Raw genomic sequence first — 20,844 nt, 5'->3', positions numbered from 1 at the left:
AGATTAGCTACACTGCTGGAGTTCAAAATCAATGTCTTAATCAAGAAACTTTTTTTCTCAGAGGTACTTACTATGCTTGAAGACTACTTCAGTCATGACAGCAGAGTGCATTCCACAACTCAACACTAACACAGTGCAACAGTAAAACAGGCTTTAGAAACAACACAAAACAGTAACTTTAAAAAATATCTTTATAAATACATGTTCTGAAGCGAGTGTTATTTATGCAGATTTTTTTAGCACTGAGCTGTACAGTATCTCCCTTTGGCCATGAAGGGCCATACTTTGCTGTTAGAACTTCCCACGAGCCAATGCAGGGAGGCTCAGCTACCATTTTATTCACTAGTGGTGCACTTTCCTCTTCTAAAACATGCCAGAAGAAATGATGAGGCATCAGTATATCCCTGTTTGGCTTTAAGGTAAAGTTGTGACACGATCTAAAAAATCCTTACATTCACAAAGAAAAGACTCAAATTATGCAAAGGGGGGATTCAACTGGTTCTCTCTTTGTAACTTGTAATCCGATACAGAAACTAGAGAAAGCCCAAGCTTTCAAAAGCTTCAAGGGATTTTAACACTGAAATGGAGCTACCATCCAGCTGTGCAATTACTGCAATACTATCCAGCACCGCAAAGCTGCCTCTAAAAAGCTGAGCAAAAGCACAATTCGTCAGGCTGTACAGATTCACACCAAGGGCCCCCCTACCCTAATATCTTGCTTCACATGCAGACACCGATGGAAGAATCAGCACAGGGCAAGACCCTCCTGCTGTCACCTTCCCAGCCTCCAACTGTTTCTGTCTCAGCGGATCTCCTGAGCCTATGGTGGTTTGTCTATTGTCTCTAATGCCTTGATTTCTCTTTAAAGTACTTGCCCAGTCCCCCATGTAAACCTCTTAATCTATCCCACATCCTCTGACAAGGAGTTCCATGTGTGTCTCACCTACTGCATGAAGATCCATCATCTTATGTTTGCTCTGAAATGGTGTCTTACTGACTGTATTTGATAGCCAACAGTTCTGATACTGGCAGAAACTGTGACTAGTCAGGCCCTACCCACTCACTCTTCCAGTGTTATGCATGATTTTGTAGACCACTGCTATATTCCCCTAAATTATCTCTTTTCCAGGCTAAAGAGTCCCTGCATACTCAGTTGTCCTGTGTTTGGAAGCCTTTCCATGCTTTTGATCATCTTTGTCATTCCTTCCCAAACCTTGTCCAGTATCCTGTCTGAGAGATGAGGACCAGACCTGCACACAGGATTAAAGTCCTGGGAGCACCACAGAAATACCCAGCTGCACAATGATCTCCTCTGCTTTATTCTCTACTCTTCTCCTAATAATTTTTCTCTTTATTGCTGCTGAGCACTGAGCTGATGTCTTCATGGAAAAAATCATCATGACTCCAAAGTGTTATTCTAGGGCTGTCATGGTCACATCATCTCCAGCCATGTGTATTAGTTTGTCACCAAATATATCAAACATCAGTATGTACCCACATGCACACATGCACTGGTATTTTTAGCCAGGTCTATAAATAGGTTTGCAAGTGTAATATATTTTATGCACTTGAACAAGCTACAAGAACTTTTCATTAAACGTATTAAATGGCAGTCACAAAATAATGAAATTAATCCCATCCAAGGCTAAAATTTTGTATCAAAACAAAACCACCACCAGTCACTGGGAACTCATTCTTGGGCTCTTGTCTATTCATATTTGGTCTCAGGTTAGACTGTAAGCATGGGACCACTTCACCCTCTTACTAATACAGACACAGCTTCATTATTAAAGTCAAATATGCAAATAAATTACTGTATAATAATTTCACAGAATCACAGAATAGTTAAGGGTAGAAGGGATCTCTGGAGATTGCCTGGTCCAATCTCCCCGCTCTGAGCAGGGTCAGCGAGAGCAGGGTGCTCACAGCCATTTTCAGTTGGGTTTTGAATATCTCCAAGGAGGGAGACTCTAGCACCTCTCTCAGCAACCTGTTTCCGTGCCTGACCACCCTCACAGTGGAAAAGTTTCTTCTGACATTTAAAAAGAATTTCCTGTGTTTCAGTCTATGCCCTTTGCCTCTTGTTCTGTCACTGGGCACCGCGGAGAAGAGCCCGGCTCCATCTGCTTTACTTCCTCCCAAGTAAAAGTAGGTAAGACGAAAGATTTCGGAGGGAATAATTACATGTCATGAGACTTGGATTCAAGATAATGAACCTTTCTCTGTGCAACATAAGGGGTGATGTAAGGCTGATAAAATTATATTTTATCTTTGGCCACTGTTGTTGAGGTGGGTGATGCACAAAATGCTTTGCATACCAAAACCGCACAACAGGCCAGTCTTGTACAAAGCCCTCCTCCTCTGTTACAACGGAACAGGAGGGAAGCACTAGCAGATTTTGGCCTAGCAAAGGATGCCCCTATAGACACATCACTGCTAAGTACGTCCCAATCCTTTGTGTCAGCTCCTTTCTTAAAAGTCATCCTAAATTTCACTAATTGATATAATCAGCGGGTCTGCTTATGGGAAGAAAAAATATTAATATCAGTATTTTGTGCTGTTTCTGTTGATTGCCACCTTTGGATAAAACTGCAAAACCACACCTATTTGAGAAAAGGGACACAGCAGGTTAGAAGGCAACTGTCCCCACAGCTGATAAACACAGCCAAGACACTGCCCTGCCATAGGCTTCATACATGCTGGGCAAGTTAGATGCTGGCTTCTCTTAGCTGGGGCAGGGATGGGAGAGGAAGGGAAAATGCTAAAGAAAAAAAAAAGAGTTTGCAAAAGAGAACAGGAGTTTCTTGTTAATGCACACTCACTCCCTGCCTTGTAATATAAGGCAGTGGTGAGATTGCCCAGCCCTCTGGCCTCCAAGTGCAGGTGTGAATGATGTTGCTAATCACTGAGGCTTAACTGATGTTAGTAAGGTCATTAAGCATAACTTTTACTTCCTCACAGCTAAGTTGTGTGAATACATACATTGAAGAAGGTGCTAAGTTATTCTCAGGGTCTGTGCTGAGGGCCGGACAGAAAGCTGAAATATGCTGAATACTTAAGAGACAGTGCTTGGAAGAGACAGCTCTGACAGAGATCCTGTGGGGGAAACGCCTGTCCAGCCAACCACTTAGCTAAACTAAAATGTTAGAAATAACAGTAACAAGACTGCAAATAAGAAACAAAAGGGACTCCATTTATATATAAAACTAATTTCTCCTGTGTTTTCAGCTGTCTGTGTCTTTCAGAGAACACATACAAGTTCTTCTCTAAAAGCACTCCTAGCACTAGTTGCACTGAAGCATAACACAGGATAAAGTGATCAGAGCTCAGCCAGATCCTATTTTCTATATAAATTTTGCTAGGCAACTGGGGATGATCCACTGGGAAGAAATGCACATTTTTTCCAAAGATCTAATCACATCTGAGGCTCCATTTCTTATAACATCTCTCAAAGGGCAATATCAAAACCTTAGCAGGAAATAATTTCAATGACTAGCAAATGAAATGAGCTATTAGATATTGTTTTTCTCTTTTTTTGGGCGGGGTAGGTGATAAACATAATGTACACAAGTATAATAGGAAATATATCAAAAGTTTGGTTTCATTTCACCCTGCTGTGAGCAATTCTGTTATTTCTTCTTACATCTGAATGAGACAAGTCATTCTTGAGAACTTAAGCCTGCCCACTCCCTGAATATACACTACTGTATATAACCTAGTCTGGGTAGTTTTTGTTTACTCTTAATTAATAATTTCTTAAAAATACATACATTTGCTTACTTAGTACTAGCTCTTGTGTAGACTCTCCTTAAAATATGCTGCAGGATTTTCTACCACATTGTCGTCTCCATCTTTCTACTATCACGATGTTATGAATGCAATGAAATATTAAATAGACATGTTTTTACATGACAGAAAGTCTTTTACAACTGAAGTCAACAGAAAAAGTATTCCCAGCCTTGAACAGGAAAGAAAAGCTTCAAATGTTACCATGTAATACTACATTGATAACTATTTTCTAGAACAAAGAACCAGTGGTTTAACATGATTTAGATCACACAGTTCCTCACATCATTGCAAGGAAACAGTTTGGCATGTACTTTTCTGAAAGTGTGATTTTGCCAATTCTTATAACTATAAGCTGTCATTAGATATTTATCTTTTATTCTTTTAGTTACCAGTCATGACCTGGCATATAGCAATGCATCCATGTACAAATTCAGCAATACAAACCGGCACAGAAATGAAAAAAAAACTTCTTCATGCAGAAATGGCACATGCTAGTACATGTGTTCAGAGGTATGGGAGACTTATAAAGAAATATTATTTCTAAACAAATTTTTGGATTAATGAAATGATGCTTTATTTGGAAACTGCACTGAGAAAATTTCATTTGCCATGCTTGTTAATAATGGGGCACAATTAGCATAATCCCCTCAACCCATTAAAAAATGTGAACATCAAATAACAGAAATTATAAAAATGTCTTCCTTTAATTATAAATTTTGCCTTTTTCAAACCAGTCACAGCTAAGCTCAAGAGATACTCAGCTAACACAGTGTACGTGAAATCCTTGAGGGAAAGCCCTGTGCAGTCAGGCTGGCACCAGCCACTTGGCAAAGCACAGCAAAGCATCACAGCTTCGTCTTTGAAAATACGTGGGGGTGTCTGTGGCATTTTCCTTGAGGAAATGGCACTTACAGTGTGCGTAATGAATACGGGAATATGTTAAATTTATGGGAAGAGATAGTCCTTAAAACTGCTTATCGCACTGAAGAGCACAACCTGCCCACTGATTTATTTTCATTTCACGTAACACAAGGAGGCTTCGCGGAGGCTGTAGGCGCACTAGTTATCATCGACAGTACAGTAAAATCATCACAGCAGCCATTTCAGCAAAACTCAAAATAGCCAATAATCTCTGAAACTCCTCCCCTCCCCCAAGTCCCCTTTCAACACTGAAAAAAGTGTCAACAGCCATCGGTAACAACAACCCTCCACTGAGCGAGTCCCCCCTTGTCCAACACACATAAAACCACAAATGTACCTGTTTGGATGCACAGACCTTCTAGGCTCTCTCCCCAGCAGAGGAGCATTCTCTCTTACTCATGATCATGGTATTTACTACAGCATAATTTAAAATTTTCTGGTTCCAGGTAAGTCACAAAGCTAAGCAGTCATCCACTGTTTATCGGCTTCTACATACAGAACAGGGTCCCTTCAAATTACTAAAAACACAGCGAGGCTTTGCATAGAGCATTGTCCAATTTTTACTCTCTGTAGATGGTCAAACATTTTCAATCAAAATGTTGTTTAAGTAGGATATTGAGATTTTAAGAGAGAAAAACCTATTAAAATGTAAAAACCACACCCAAATGCTTAAAGTTTATATACATGTGGGCATGTACAAGCACTTCATGCAAGTCACAGTGGAGTTTTCTCACGTGCCCATCTCTTCTCCCAACTGAGTTGCCAGCCAGACTGTATCTGCCATGATGCAAATGCCTTCTCTCTCCAGGAGGGAGTGAGACCATGGCATATTCCAGCAAATATACCCTAAACTGGGAACCCAGCCAAGAGAAGATAAAGAAAGCTGGAGACGTACAAATCCTAAGAGGCAGTGGGGAGAGCATTTACAAGTGATATTTTTGGCTTTCAGACAGTATTTTTGACCATACGAATTTTTTAAGAAACATTATTTCTCATGGAAAAGGTAAATGAACTTTTTTAAAAAAAGGCGGGGGGGCATCTTCTATTCATTCACTAGGCAATTTTATGGCTCATATTTCTCAAGGAAAAAATTGCTTTAAAAAGTAACAGGGAATGTTACTTCATTCCCTGCTCTTTGCTTTCACTTTGCTGCCTCTTTGTCAAACCTGCTGAAGGCACTGCATGCCTGAAAGACAACCTGTTTTTTCCGGCTGTTTCAGCTGATCTAATAAAAGATATTACCTCTCCCTACAAAACTGGCCTCTCATGGAATATTATTTCATTATAGTGTGCTTTGGTCTAATCTGCTACAAATGTCACAAACTATATAAATAAGAAGAATCATGATATCCATTTTGAAACAAGCTCTGTCACTTTATCCCTATTCTGAGCAAAAAGCACTTTAAATAAAGAAGAAAAAGAAGAAGAACAAGAACATGCCTGAGCTGCAGAGATGTGGGTTATAATGTCAGTGAAACAAAATACACACTGCACCCTGCCCATCAGCTGCTGCACTTCATACCAAAGCGCCGTTTATTGCTGTCACGGCACACTCTACTCCGCGTACCGCAACGGGCAAGGCTGCAATCCCATTCACATTTTGGAAAGTCATTTCCAGCCTATGAATTCCCTCCTACAGTTTCTCCTCACAGCACTTTAGTTAATACTGAGATAATTGAGCCTCATTAAGAAAAGCCACGTTCAGCACGTAGCAACTGCCATTTCAAATTTCACTCAAAATTCAGATGCACTAGCAATTCATTTACCTTGCAGCATCTTAAACTCTATAGAGTATTTAAGGCATTTCTGCCTCGCCACCTTTTGAAATTTCAAAGCCTGATAAAAGAAAAAAAATGGGTTGTAATTACAAATTAATTTAGTGGACTGACACTCACAAAAAGATGCCTTTATATTAAAAAATGGATTGCACTGGCAGTCTGACTCCATTCACATTAGGAACTTGCCCCCACATCTGTGTTCTGCACTGGGTATCCACTTTTCTGAGGCATGGGATTACGAGGTTCATAGTCCAGCACAGAGCTGTGATTAGCATGCAGTTTTGTGTGTCATTTAAGTATGTACAAACCGCATAGCCATAAACATTTTCAACTAAACTTTTCTATTCTGCTTATAGCAGATACCAAAATATCTATTTTGAGAAGTTGTGGAAACCTGCTGTTGGCCCATTGTCATGATGTGGTGCTATCCGTGCAGGTTCTGAGGTTTGGTTTGGTTTGTTTCTTTAAAGGAAGAAGTAACACTTTTGCAGCTGTCACATACCCGTTTTTTTCACAGGAATCCTATTTTTGCAGCTGATAACTATATAGTTGGTTGGTGGCAGATTTTTATTAATAATATTTAAGATTTAATGGGACAGATCTCCAGGGGAGGACTGGGGCAGAGAAGAGCTGTGGCTGCAAGATTCCCCTCAAAAATTCTTGGATCACAGACTGGTTATATTTTGTTAGGGTGAAACCCAAATTCTCCAGCTACTGCTCGATGCATCAGAGAAACAATGCACATACGAAAGTCAAAGGACTGGATGAAGCAACAGGAAGGTGTGCGGCACATGAATGCAGAGCTGGGCTGCAAGGGGCTGTAGGGAGTTGATGCTAAGATTTGTGGTGTAGGATTTGCTTCACATGAACAAGGCCAGCACTGATTTTAATGCATCTTGGAATACAAAAAGATTTTGGAAGTCAGTTGCTGTTTCAAGGAAGTCTGAAGTTTGGGGTGAGGACATGCAGCTGGTGAAAAGTGGGGTAAATATACTTACGGAATGAAGGAGAAAAAATTATGCAATAAAGGAGATGGGATATCTTAACCAGAACTTCAACACTAATATCATGCCAACAAGGAGCTATACAATATTTGCTGTGTAAATAGGCTGAAAATGTCATTTGACCATGTTATTTTATCATGATGACATTTGCAATGTTGTGGGCATTTTAATTAACTCCCATAGAGTTAACTGCTGAGCACAGAACAAATTCTGAGCAAGCGATGGCCCCTCTCCCTTCCGATTCAAGCTTAGACAAGGCACCTGTAGAAATAAGCGGACAGGTAGGAGAGACCAAGCCCGCTTCTGGATTTAAAAGGCATGTTAGAAGTGGAGAGGGTGCAGAAAGCAAAGAGCCAGACAAATGCAAGGTTTCAAAACTTGAACTTAGAACAACAGATCAACTAAATCAAAGGTTCAAAGGTGCCATGCTCATTTTCTGTACATATTTGCACACAAAGAGGCAACAACTAAAATGCACACACATTATCCAGTGGTGGTTCTTGCTCTGAAATGAAGGAGGAAAGGGGAAAAAAAAACCAAACAGGAAAACCCACTAAATTATGACATCATCACAAAGTTGAGCTTCATTTTCACAAACAGCACAGAAAGAGTCCATGGACATCCAAAGGTAGAAGCTTAAAAATCTGCAGACTATTTCAACCCCAAGTTTTGGTTTTGGCTTATGTTAACTTCTGCATAGAAATTATTCTAAGAAATTCTAAAGCATCATGTGGGAATTGGGAGCACAGAAAGACAACTGTCCCTTCTGACCATAAAGTTTATAAATATCAGCAGTTCCTACAGAAGTTTTTCCTATTTTTTTTAATATTCCAAATTTGAAATATATTTTTCCTAATTAACTACTGCATTTTTACAACCTGTTAGAAAAGGATCCCCAAAAGAAACCTTTGAAATCTACTTTCAAGACATTTTAACTAGCAATAGTTAAAGACTGGTAACTCATAATTTCAAGTCGAAGTGTCTCTGCTTTTTTCTTCTGTCCTTGGGGAAGAAGTTTCAATGAACTGGGAACAAAACAAGATGATGTTTGGTAGGGATTCTTCAGTAAAACTTGAGTGGCAACTAGGGGTTTCCACTATTGCCCCCAGGGAAGTGCAGGCATGCATGAAGAGCTGGCATTTTGATGTGAACTCTCTCATTTCTTTAAAATCCATTACACACCTGAGCTTGTTAAAGGTGCCCATACAAAGGAACCAGAAAGTCCAGCCAGACTTTGTATATTCATTGCTTGAAGCAGCTGTGTACCCCTGCACAGAAACTGCCACAAGAATGGGACTTCCCTAAGCATCCTGAAGCAAAGATTAACAGAAAAATGGTGAAACTAAGCAAAGACTTGCTTCCCTAGGCAAAGATTAACAGAAAAATGGTGAAACTAAGCAAAGACTTGCTTCCCTAGGCAAAGATTAACAGAAAAATGGTGAAACACAGGCAACTCCAGAACAGCAACTTTGCCTTCTTAAATAGGCAAACACAGCATATAGACAGTGATTACAAAACCAGAAATTCGCCTGGCAGTCCACTCAAATACATACCCTAGAGCTTTTCTATCTTGTGACTCTATTTTCAAAGTAGAGAGTAGCTTTTTGCTTTTTTTCACTACATTCATTTAGATCCCATCAGCTGCTACATGTTAATGTGCTCCACAGGTTTCATTCCTGTAGCTCATAAGGGTATTTAAAACATCTGAGGCATGGCAAGGAATCCTTCAGCCTTGTATTCTTGGATCAGTTCTTAACTACAGCAACATCCACACATCCTGTGCATATTATATCAAAGGACAAAAATAATTTACATCACTCAGCCATGCCATTTTCTATAATCGTTACGTGATTAAAAAGATCCTGGGACGTGCAAAAAGGTGGAAGTTTACAAATAACAGGGTGCATGAAGAAAGTACTTCAGAGTAGGAGAAAAATTTCCTTCCAGGCAACTTTCTCACCTAAAAATCTTTTTTCCCTGTAGAGGTAAAACCCATTAACTGTTCAAATTGGAGTTGACGAAAGTTATACTGTTTTGGTACTAAGTCAGCTGGAGTTCAAGTAATGTAAAACAATCCAGGTCTGCAGCCAAAAATTCAGATGTGTTCACCTTCAGCCTTAATTCTTTAATCAAAAGAAAGGGGCTTTCAGCATTGACCCAGTAAACTAAATCTGCTCTCCTTTTTCTCCATTCTCTTAATCCTTTTAGTGAGCTTGTTTGCAGTCATAAATAAAATAATTAATGAATGTTAATGGCAACGAAGAATAAAACTAGTATTCCTTACGGCACACTTTAGCTAATTATATTGTTAAGGCATTTTAACCTCCCAGTAATGTAACAGTATTACTTTTATTACTTATGTCAAATTATATAAAATGAAACACAATCAAACCTTTTTAGCACTCAATTCTGATATCTTCCTCAGAAGTGTAAGTAGGATTCACTGACAATATAAGAATCGGTAGTCATAAAATCTAACAGGGAGAAATAACATCTATCCCATCTCTGTCTTCTGCTTCCAAAACCACATGTTGATTTTGCTGGAACAACCAACAGTACCACAACATTAACACTTTTACACCCTGGCAGGAATCTCATGGAATAACCAAACACAACAAAATACATGTTACTATGGAACGAAAAAGGCCGAAATCAAACAGAGCTTGAGGTAATAATAAAACAGTTGACCAACTGTTCATCACCAGTGACTAGATATTTTTAAAGAAACTCAGTAGCAGTTATAGCGATCCTGGGACAACCTCGTCACATCCTGCAGGCAGACTCTGTAGTCTTATTATTCCTTCTTGTCAGCTTCTGCTTCACACATTTGTCCAGTCTGAATCAAGATCTACTAAGAATATAGTAGATACTGACTGAATGATCCACTACTTCAATATCTCTAAAACTGTCCCTGGGGTTACTGACAATAAAATATTGCTTCTTTGCTAGCTCCTACACTTGCTGATAAATTCCAGCTAAGCGCAGCAATGCACAGCGAGCCTTGGGATGCTTCAGGCATTCTCTAAACCAGGAGCTGCAAGGACTTAACAAGGTCACATAGATACTCCTGAACAATTTGACAAACCCTCCCAGGCCAGCAAGTTTAGATCATTCTTCCTTCAGAGCCACTCAGAAGGTATGTTTATTTTCGTCTGGTAAGCATGCAAAAAATCCTTAGTCAGCCTTCAACATCCCAAACAACTGCCTCAGAATTTCTCTCTGTTTAAAAATAAGAAATCTGGGGTGTGTACTCTTAGCTGTCTCAGGTTTTAGTCCATAGGGAGTTAAACAAGATCCATGCTTTCATACATTTGCCATGTTCCGGAAAATTGTTGGTTTTAACTGAAAAATATTCCGCCCCCCCCCCCCCCCCCCCCCCCCGCCCAAAACGTCCTGCTCCAAATGTGGACCTTCCAGAAAAAGGACTATGACAATATATCTGACATATATATATGATGTATCTATATATCTAACTACCTGACAAAAATTCACATTGTACCACATCAGATTCAAAATAAGGTAGTCACTACCTAAATGACCTAGCAACTGTGTATATAAGAATTAAGCAAAGATACGTATTTTCTGATGAGACCTAGAGTTTACTAGAGTGATGCAGACCGGTACCCCATGATCTGTCTGTTCTGGTTCTAACTGGAGAGTTCCCGCACACGTCAACACCTCCTGTTACCATGACATTTAGTAACCTACAGGACAGAAGTCTCAGATTCAGTGGGTGGTATTAAAGTGCTCTTATGGCATCCCCACCATAAATACCATGCTGCTCAGAATGGTGGACAGGCCTTGCAGATGTCTCTAGGATCATACGCAACTGCACAGCAGGATGATGTCACCACAAGATAAAAATTACCGTAGAGAGCAGAACAGCAGCAGTGTTTTAAACACAGTCCCACGTCAATTTGTACCAGCAATACGCTGCAACATAACAGCAATGTTTTATTGCCGTAAGGCATGCAGTTCACCTTAACACCTCTGAGTGCTCTGTATTTGTTTTCCACAAAAACATGCTGCATGGCTTCAGAAGTCTGTTATTTCGGCATCATCAATATCACTTTCTGTCTCGCACCCTGAAGTTTGTCTAGTGAACGAGACACATTGTCTCGATACACTGCCGTGGTTTTTTTTCACTGCTGTCAAGTGGTTGGACATGAGGCATGGCCGGTGGCCTCTCTTTTTCCCTCTGGAGGTGCCAGATGAAATGTCAGCTTTAAAACTAAACAAGCAGTAGTACTTGAGGCAGCAGCAAGGACAGAGGAAGCATAAGGCTGATAGATGACAACGCTGATGACAAACTAGACAATAAGTGGGACGAAAAAATACTTTCAAAAAACCCTTTTGTAAATACTAAGCCAACAATTTTTTCTAAGCTGAAGGAGAAACAGGTGACCACAGAGGAGAGAAGCAGAATAAAACAGGTGTTTAGAGGGGAGGCTAGTAACAAGATCAGATTATTAGCTAATTCATGGATCGCACAGCTCTGATCCGTACACGAGCCATTGCAGGGACTTCAATGTTACTGTAGGGTTTAAAGTTGCCATCCACCAGCTCAGCTGCAGTAACTGCCAGGCGGCTGCAGAGGAAGACACACTGACTTAGCTCTGAGCCACAGGGCTAAGCCAACCTGCAGGGCTTCACGTTTGCAATTACCACAGATCAGTCACTGTAAACCCATTCTAACTTGGGTGTCTAAGTCACAGAATCATAGAATCATAGAATCATTTAGGTTGGAAAAGACCTTCAAGATCATCAAGTCCAACCATGAACCATGCCCAGTAAACCATGTCCTGAAATCCTGACAGGCTAACTAAGCTGTGGTCTACAGCCATAGGTTTCGTCTCTGTAATATGATGAACTAACTGCATTAATAGTACGAGCCACCACAATGCCATAAAATGTTTTGTTAATACAATAGGTGCTGACTTACGTAGTCACATGTCAGCACAGGGATAGTAATTACATTATCACAAAACCATTCTTTAAGGGAGGTCTGTAATAGCTGTTCTACTATTCACAATACCCAGTGCACACAACAAAAGATGGAAAAACCACGTTAGGAACTTTCACATGGGAAAAATCACAACTAACTGTCAATTAACTAAACTAACTACCTCTGAGGTAGGGATGTATATATGTAGACTCTCTTTACAATGAATGAAACCTGGCTCATCTCATCCTAAACTAGACACATAAACAGGTCAGAGGTCTACAAAGGGAGCCATGGGAAGTATTCCAGGTGAAAGTATTTGCTACACAGGCATCTGAGGGCACATTACAGCAATACCAGTGCCTGTGTGTCTCTGTTTTCTGTGACAAACATGAAAGCTAAGCACAATACAGTTACTAACACCACCATAACACAGACGAGAAATGAAAGAGCTCAGATTTGTATTGGAAATTTTTCTAAGGGATGCCACTGCCTACATAATGGGAGGGAATGTTGTGCCTTTATCCAAACCTGCTTCTGAGAAGGGCAGGTCTCAGCTGTTCTAAGCTCAGATAGTACTATTTGATTTCAACGGAGCAAGAATACATCACTTAGGGGTCTGGATTACCATTTGGTTTGCAAGGGTCTCAGAGCTACCATTTCTGAGGTTTCTTCCTCTCTCCCCTACTTCTTCTGTCCTATGTTTTTCATTATTCAAATCATTGCTTTAAAAAGCAAATAACAGTATTGCCTGAAAACCTACTAAATATCTGCTCCTATGCCAAAAATTATTTCTAGAGTGACTGCCTTTTTCAGAAGCTGCTTCTTGTGGCTTCTTCTATTGGATATTTAAAATTATATGCACTGGGATATGGGCAATAAATGACTTTCCATAACAGCAACTTCTCATCAGGAGATGATAGTTCTACTACCTCTTATCTTTTCTCTTGACATGCAGTTGCTTTCCTAACCTACAAAACAAAGTCACTAAGGCCACGAGGTAGTCTATTAAATTCTCAAAAAATAAGACTCAGTGTCAGAGACTAGACCCAAAACATAACTTGCAGAATTGGTTTGCCAGCAGTGTGTATCCCCCCTCAAGTCGTTACAGCTAGTGGCAGGAAATTGTTCCTTCACATCTCCCAGGTACAGGCAGCAGAAGCTGAAGCCAGCAACAGGAGAAATGTCTCAAACTAACCAGCTCTTCTCTGCATTTCACAGCATATCTGCACTCTTCTTGCATCCTTTTAATTTAGGCTTGTAATTGAGTTCTCTGAAATAAATTGTTAACTCTCTTTGGAGTCAGGCATAAACTGTCAGGAATGTGAAAATGTGATACAAAAGAGAATTTGAATAAATAGGATAAAGGCTGAGAGAATAGGTCATGAGAAGAGCTCAAATGACAGTATGTCGCATAAAAACTTCTCCAGCCCAATATTCTGTCTGCAGAAGCAGCCATTAGAGCACGCTTAAGAAAGATTATAAGGAATGTGGCAAATATAATAATCCTTCCTCAAACAGTCAGAGGATTAGAGACCATTAATTGTCACAGGGCTTAAGGGACCGAGTGAGAACAGGGCTCCATGGCGCAGATGCAGCATAAAGGGTTGGGTAAACTGCCCGCTTCTCAACAGCACATTTGACGCCGGGAGAGATATCCCCGTTTAGCAGAACTACTACAACAAATGGTCTCTGTAATGTGACAGTGTCCTGAATCTCATACAGTCCTACCTAGGCAGACCTGCCTCTCAGTGGACAATATAGACACTGAGTTGGGAGAATAACATTTAAATGCTAATAGAGAGCAATTCACGCCACAGAAGCAATCAGAAAACTTAAAAGATGTCGCTTCTTTTAGAAAACTGATCTACTTAGCACTTCTCCGCTCCACTTGTCCCAATAGCCTCCTGTCCTCTCCCAGGTAGGAATGATGCTTAACAACAAAAGAGCCATCATACTGGGGCAGACCAGAGGCTAATTAGGCCCATAATCTGCCTCTGTCTGGCCAACACCCTATACTTCGAGCAGGAACTGAACATCAGGGTGATTAAGGAGCACACATGCATATGGCACTGCCCTCCTAACCTTTACCTATTAAAGGTTCAGCAACTTCCATAGCCAGGTATGCAGCCAGACCAACAAGTTCAACGGATATTCATGGACTTATTCTCCCTGAATTGGTCTAATCGCTTTTAGGGCGACAAACTCATTTGACTCAGTTCCACAAACACACAAGCTGATACAAACTAACATGAAAAACATTTCTTCATGAGAAATGAACAAGAAGGTGTTGCGTATTTGTCTTCCTTGCAAGGAAATGCTATGCTAAGCAAGAAAAAAGTCAGCCACCAAGGAATAATGACAACTATCGCTTGAGTATACAACTGCCACAGGGAGCAGCGAATTACCATTCTCCTCTGCAGGGAATCCTGGCTTACACTCCTGGTCTGGAGGACATTCAAAGAGCAATGGAAGAGCATGGAAGAACATGAAAGCAACCTGTAATCTCAGTGTACCATAGGCGTTAATTAACCTGGCTGCCATCCAAACTGCTGGCATCAAAATCCGCTTATCTGGGAGCTGCACATTTCAGCATTTCTGCAGGCACTACTACGCAGAGAGGCACTGCACTGCACAGGGGTAGCAGGCTACCGAAAAATAAGAAAAAGAGGCAGAAACGGAGGAACACTGAAAATCGTTACATTGCCATCAGAAGATCTGTTAGTAGTTGGAAAAACTTGTTACCTGAAGAAACATACATCTGAATAAAGCAGGGGTTGCATCAAGAATGTAATAAAAACAACTTTGGGAAAACAAGCGTGAACAATCTCTAGTGAGAATACACCACAATCAAGGTACAATTGTACTGAAGCCAGAAAGGGATAACAGTTCAAGTAAAGGTATTTGTCTCTGAAAAGGAATTGTTTTTCTACATACCTGTCCAGTCTCCTACTACTTTAAGGTGGACCCCAAACGTTGCTTTGGTATCTGTAGGGCACTAAAAATATTAAATATATTAAGGACCACTTCTGAGTAACAAGAAAATAACAAAATGCATTCAAAGTACAGTTGTTAAGACAGAACCTGATGTAAATAGGTCATTCCTGAGCAGCCATACCCTTTAAAAAGCAAGTCTAGCATCAGTACAGTTCAGGAAGCCAAGCATGGCTAGTGTCCCCACAGTCTTAACCCTTTCTTCTGGTCACAGAGGAGTTTGGGATGGGCTTGTCTTGGGGGGGTGAGTTGGAACAGCCACTTCACTAAGCTTTACTCAGCAATGATACCAACTGAGGATACAACAGCACAGAAATACTCCCTCTACTATTGACACTTATCATTCAAAATCAGGAATTGCCCCATCACTCCTAAAACAAGGCATTTAAAAGACTTCTGGTTCTTGAATGTCAGGGCACATGTTTTCAAGTTGATCACTCACACAACTGACACTTTCTTCTAAATGGAAACTGAAATTTTGCTGCATTTCATAAAAGCTTAGAGCTTGCAAAGGAAAAAGACCAGATTGCATGGCACATCATAAAAATCACTTTACAGCCACCATTCTCTCACTCTGCACCTATGCCCTCACCTCGGGGCTACTTACTTGTGACTATCAACACAGGAATGATATTATTCACAATCTTATCCACACCATGGCATCTAAAAACCTCCAGTCAAGCCATGTCAAAAGTCTAAGGAGCCTCCTCAGTTTTGTTCTTTGTTAGCTCCAGGGAGACTTCAAATGCACTGTCTGGACAGCTTTTGCAGGTACACCAAATGATAAACAGGACAAGTAACCATTCTTCAAGAAAAGATTCTTCACTTTCCTTCTATAAACCAACACCATTGGTTTCTTTTTGATAGAAGATATTACTCCTGAGTTTTGATGCCTTTCTTAGAACCTGTTAATGACTGATCCAAGCTCCATCATGAATCTAACACCCAACAGATGACACTCCTGTCTTTTTTTTTTTCTACTGCTACAGACAAATATGAATTCTGAGGTGAGGGCTTAAATTCAAGGAACACATCTATATTATAAATAAAAGAGGCCCAGGTAAGGAATCCAAGCACCAAATACTCAATCATCCATCATGCTTGTGAGGACACTCCTTGGCTCTGTTCTGGACCATTACCATTAGCATTCCCAAGATAATCTGTTAGGCAGTGGGAAACCGCTTGTCTCAGGGCTGAGGATCAGTTCCTATCAGTTCCTTATTTAGCAGCAGACACAGATAAAAGGTTAGTATTCTCTACGCCTTGGCAAACCTAGAACAGGGAATACAATGTCCCAGCTAGTCACTCCATTTTCCTGAAGGGGAAGAGCATTCTTGTTAAGAGTACCGATTACTAGACAGATTCATATTCAATTCCTTGCCATCTTTAAAGTCTTCCTATAAAAATTTGGTACAGAAACTTAATCAGAATTATTTCAGCAAGCCTTAGCCTTCAAAAAAATGGCATCAAGGGAGGGATGCAGACAAACCTTACGCAATGAGGCCAGTATTTGCTGTGGCTAGTTGCAATGTCTGCAAACAAAAATATCAAGACCAATTCTCCATATAAAAGTAGTTAAGCAGTCTCTCAGCTAGGAAGTTGCACACTGGCAGCAAAAAGATCTGTTCTCCTGGGGGCTTCTGTAAGAGCATTTAGCAGAGTTTATTTTTCAGTCTCGGCTGTCCCAGGGCTCTCTATGTTTCACAGGAGGTTGAGTGATTTTCTTAGCCCAACTATGCACCATCCCATTTCAGCACATCTTCTATAAAATTGTCTGTCATTCCCTCCTTCCATTAAAGTTAATGGCAGAACAGCCCTTGTCTCCAGCCAGAATAGGTTCAAACCTGTTATCCTTTACATTACCCTTCTGACTAACTCCTTTCTGCACTACTTTGAAAAATTATCTAATAAAAAAGAGATTTATTTCTCTTTGGACTTTAGGAAGCCTATTTTGATACCTATAACTGGGTATAAGAGTTCCTCAGAGAGTTCTGGAAAAATCTTATTGTACTGCTAAATCTTACCAGAAGAAACACATGCATCATCTAGGCTACACTGAGTGAATTTCCCTCAGTTCGAGAGACAGCAAGATTGTAGATGGTCCAGCAAAGGGCCACCAAGACAATGAGAAGATTGGAGAACCTAACATAAAAAGAGAGGTCAAAAAGCGAATGTGTGCAACCCACAGATGAGAAGTCTCAGGGAGATCACTCTCTTCCAATACCTAAAAAAATAGCTGTAGAGAAGATGAAGGTGCTCTCTTCAGCACCATGCACGGTGACAGGACAAGAGACCAGGGGCACAAGATGATTCAGGGAAAATTTCATCTGGATATAAGAAAAATATTCTTCACCATGGAATAGGTAGCCAGAGAAATGGTGCAATTTCTCTTGCTAATTCAGCTTCACAGGTCCCTGGATAACCTAATCTACGGCCCTTGCACCAGAAGGTTGACCCAGATGATCTCCAGAGGCCTCTTCCAACTTAAGACTTTCCTATGGACCTGTAATTTTAACTTTTAAAAAAGTACGTTTTCACTGCACGGAATGCTTATTTTACCTCTCTCATCTCCATAAACACAATTAAGTCTCCAAAATGTGGCTTTTTCCAAACTGTTAGAGAATATATTCCAGAAGCTTAAGAAAATATTCAAAGACAGTTTTCCCGAAGTTTAATCATGAAAGTGGGTAAACTTTCCCAATGTTATTAACAGACCACTGGGCACGTGTAATGAAGTGCAATGAAAATATCATCTCAGATATTTAACCTTTTCCATGAAAACACAGAATCATAGGATAGCTGAGACTAGAAAGCACCTCTGGAGACTGGCTACTGCAATCCTTCTGCTCAAGCAGGGTATGCGAGAGCAGGTGGCCCAGGACAGTGTCCAGCTGCGCTTCCAATGTCTCCAAGGATGGAGACTGCACAGCCTCTCTGGGCAACCTGTGCCACCCTCACAGAAAAAGTGGGGTTTTTTCTTATGTTCAGATGGAGCCTCCTGTATTTCAGTTCGTGTTGTCCTGTCACTGGGTGCCACTGGGAAGAGTCTGGCTCTGTTTTCTTCACTCCTCCATCAGTTCCAGCTCTCTCAGCCTCTCCTCATATGAGAGATGCTCCAGTTCCTTAACCATCTCCATGGCCCTTTGTGCTCCGATATGTCCATGTCTCTCTTGTACTGGATATCCCAGAACTGGACACATAGCTCCACATATATCTCACCAGTGCTGAGCAGAGGAGAAGGGACACCTCCCTCGACCTGCTGGCAATGCTCTGCCTAATACAGCCCAGGAGGCTGTTGGCCTTCCTTGCTGCAAGGCCACGTTGCTGGCTCATGGTCAACTTGGTGTCCACCAGGACTCCCTGGTCATTCTCTGCTGAGCTGCTTTCCAGCCAGTCAGTTCCCAACATGGACTAGTACCTGGGGTTATTCCTCACCAGCGGCAGGATTTGGCAATTCCCTTTTATGATCTTCATGAGGTTACTGTCAGCCCATTTTTCCAGCCTCTCAAGGTCACTCAAATGGAAGCACAACCACCTAGTGTTTCAACCACTCTTCCCAGTTTTGTAGCATTTGCAAACCCATATTGACTCCTGAGGTACACCACTACTGACTGGCCTCCAGCTGGACTTCATGCTACTGATCACAATCCTTTCAGCCCAGCAGTTCAGCCAGTTTTCCACCCACCTCCCTGCCTATTCATCTACTCTGCACTCCATCAATTTCTCTATGAGGATTTTATGAGAAAGTGTCAAAAATCTTGTGAATTATGATGCTCTTGTCCATTTTTACATATCTAAGTCTCTGATCACCTATTTTACTCTTAATTTGCCATATCTCATCTTTAAAACACTGCACAGCTAAACACTGCTTCAAGATCCTTATTACAGTCAGTTCATACACACATTTAAATTGACATCTATTTATGTTCCATGAAGAAAAGCACAAGCTGAAGCAGCCTCTTGAATTGGAAATCAAGAGAATAATGATATGAGCCTTGGTCAAATAAAGGCATATCAAAGTGGCCTCAGCAACGCATGATGTCCTGTCTGCAGCTGTAAACAAAAAGAACTAAAATTGTTTTTAAAATGTGTTTTGGCAAATAGTACTTGCATTTCCCCCTGACCCTTTTAATCTGGGAGCCCTAAGAAAAAATCCAGTGACTATTAACTGTACTGTAGCAAGAGCTGCACGCAGCCCCTTATTTTTTCCTTATTGCCCAGTACACTGCCCAAGAGGAAATTGTAAAGATTAGCCAATCTTAAAATAAAAAAATACTTTTCTCTTACTTTCTTTTCCTTAAATAAACAATGTTTTCCAAACAGGTAAATCACTAACTTGAATAGTCTGTAATGAGAAGGGACATTAGACGTTGTTAAACAAAAGATCACAAGTGGTAAGATTTTCAGTAGCTCTTTCTGCATTTTGAAGAGTTAAATGAACCTCATTTGCCGCACTCATTTGATTAAAATGCTATGGTACACAAATTAACTGGCAGATAGATAGTGTAATTACGTGAAGCTAAATTAATCTTATTCTAACCTCAAGCTATCTATACCTTTAAAAAGTGAAAGATTTCACAGGTAGGAACGTCTACACTAATCAGAATATCTGCCAGCATTTGTCATCCTCCAAAAACAATTGAAAACTGAAGGAATTCTGTTAAATTTAACAGAGCTGTGCAGATTTACACCCCCAGAGGAACCAAACTATGTTCTTAGCATTGGAAACTTGGTAGATTTCCTCAGAGCTGTTAATCACATGTGACCAAGTTTACAATGCCTATTTTTATTTTTTTTGGTATGTATTTTCACATTCAAAGCAGTGAGAATTGTATTTTATATGTAGTTAAAACTAATGGAATACAGATTGTTCTATATCTTGATGAAAAAACACCTTTCCACATTTTTTTTCCTTTTTTTTCAAGCTAACTTGAAATACAAATGCAAATTATCACATAGGGAATTTGCAACAATCCCTGGAGAATTTTATGCTTATAAACCACCAAATTAATTACACTCACCGGTGGCTGTAGCTCTACTATTTATCTATGCTGAGATAAAATATAGATGATCATTTTTAACAATCTTAATAATCTAATTAACTAATGTTTAATGCACTACTAGATTACTACATACTTGAAATGTATTTTATTTATCAGTTTTACACTGTGAACACGATTACATGCACTCTCTCAGAAGCACTAATGCATACACCAGGATAACACTGCAGAACACCTATTATCAGAAAAAAGGAGATGCAAGGGATGCCCAGGTTATGTACCCCCATGTAGCTCTGCAAATAAAGCTCCTTACAAGTTCCTGTGGAGACACCGCTCTCAAACTGATACACCACAGTAAACACCAACTTCTGTGTTTGATGCTGTAGCAGGTGGCCTGAATAGTGCCCAAAGTTACA

At 40.4% G+C, this 20,844-nt stretch overlaps 1 protein-coding gene across 2 annotated transcripts in view; it reads right to left on the bottom strand.

Annotated features, from left to right (window-relative positions):
• The window catches only part of NOX4 (NADPH oxidase 4), a 117,637-nt gene that overhangs the window by 54,480 nt on the left and 42,313 nt on the right, over window positions 1-20,844 (bottom strand). For both annotated transcript variants that reach the window (XM_030042543.1, XM_030042542.1), the window contains exon 12: window positions 15,372-15,432. In XM_030042543.1, the coding sequence (XP_029898403.1) occupies window positions 15,372-15,432 (61 nt within the window). The remainder of the gene's footprint in view (window positions 1-15,371; window positions 15,433-20,844) is intronic.

This window comes from Aquila chrysaetos, chromosome 19 (assembly GCF_900496995.4).
Source record: "Aquila chrysaetos chrysaetos chromosome 19, bAquChr1.4, whole genome shotgun sequence".
NCBI classification, from domain to species: Eukaryota; Metazoa; Chordata; class Aves; order Accipitriformes; family Accipitridae; genus Aquila; species Aquila chrysaetos.
This window is presented reverse-complemented; position numbering and strand designations above follow the sequence as displayed.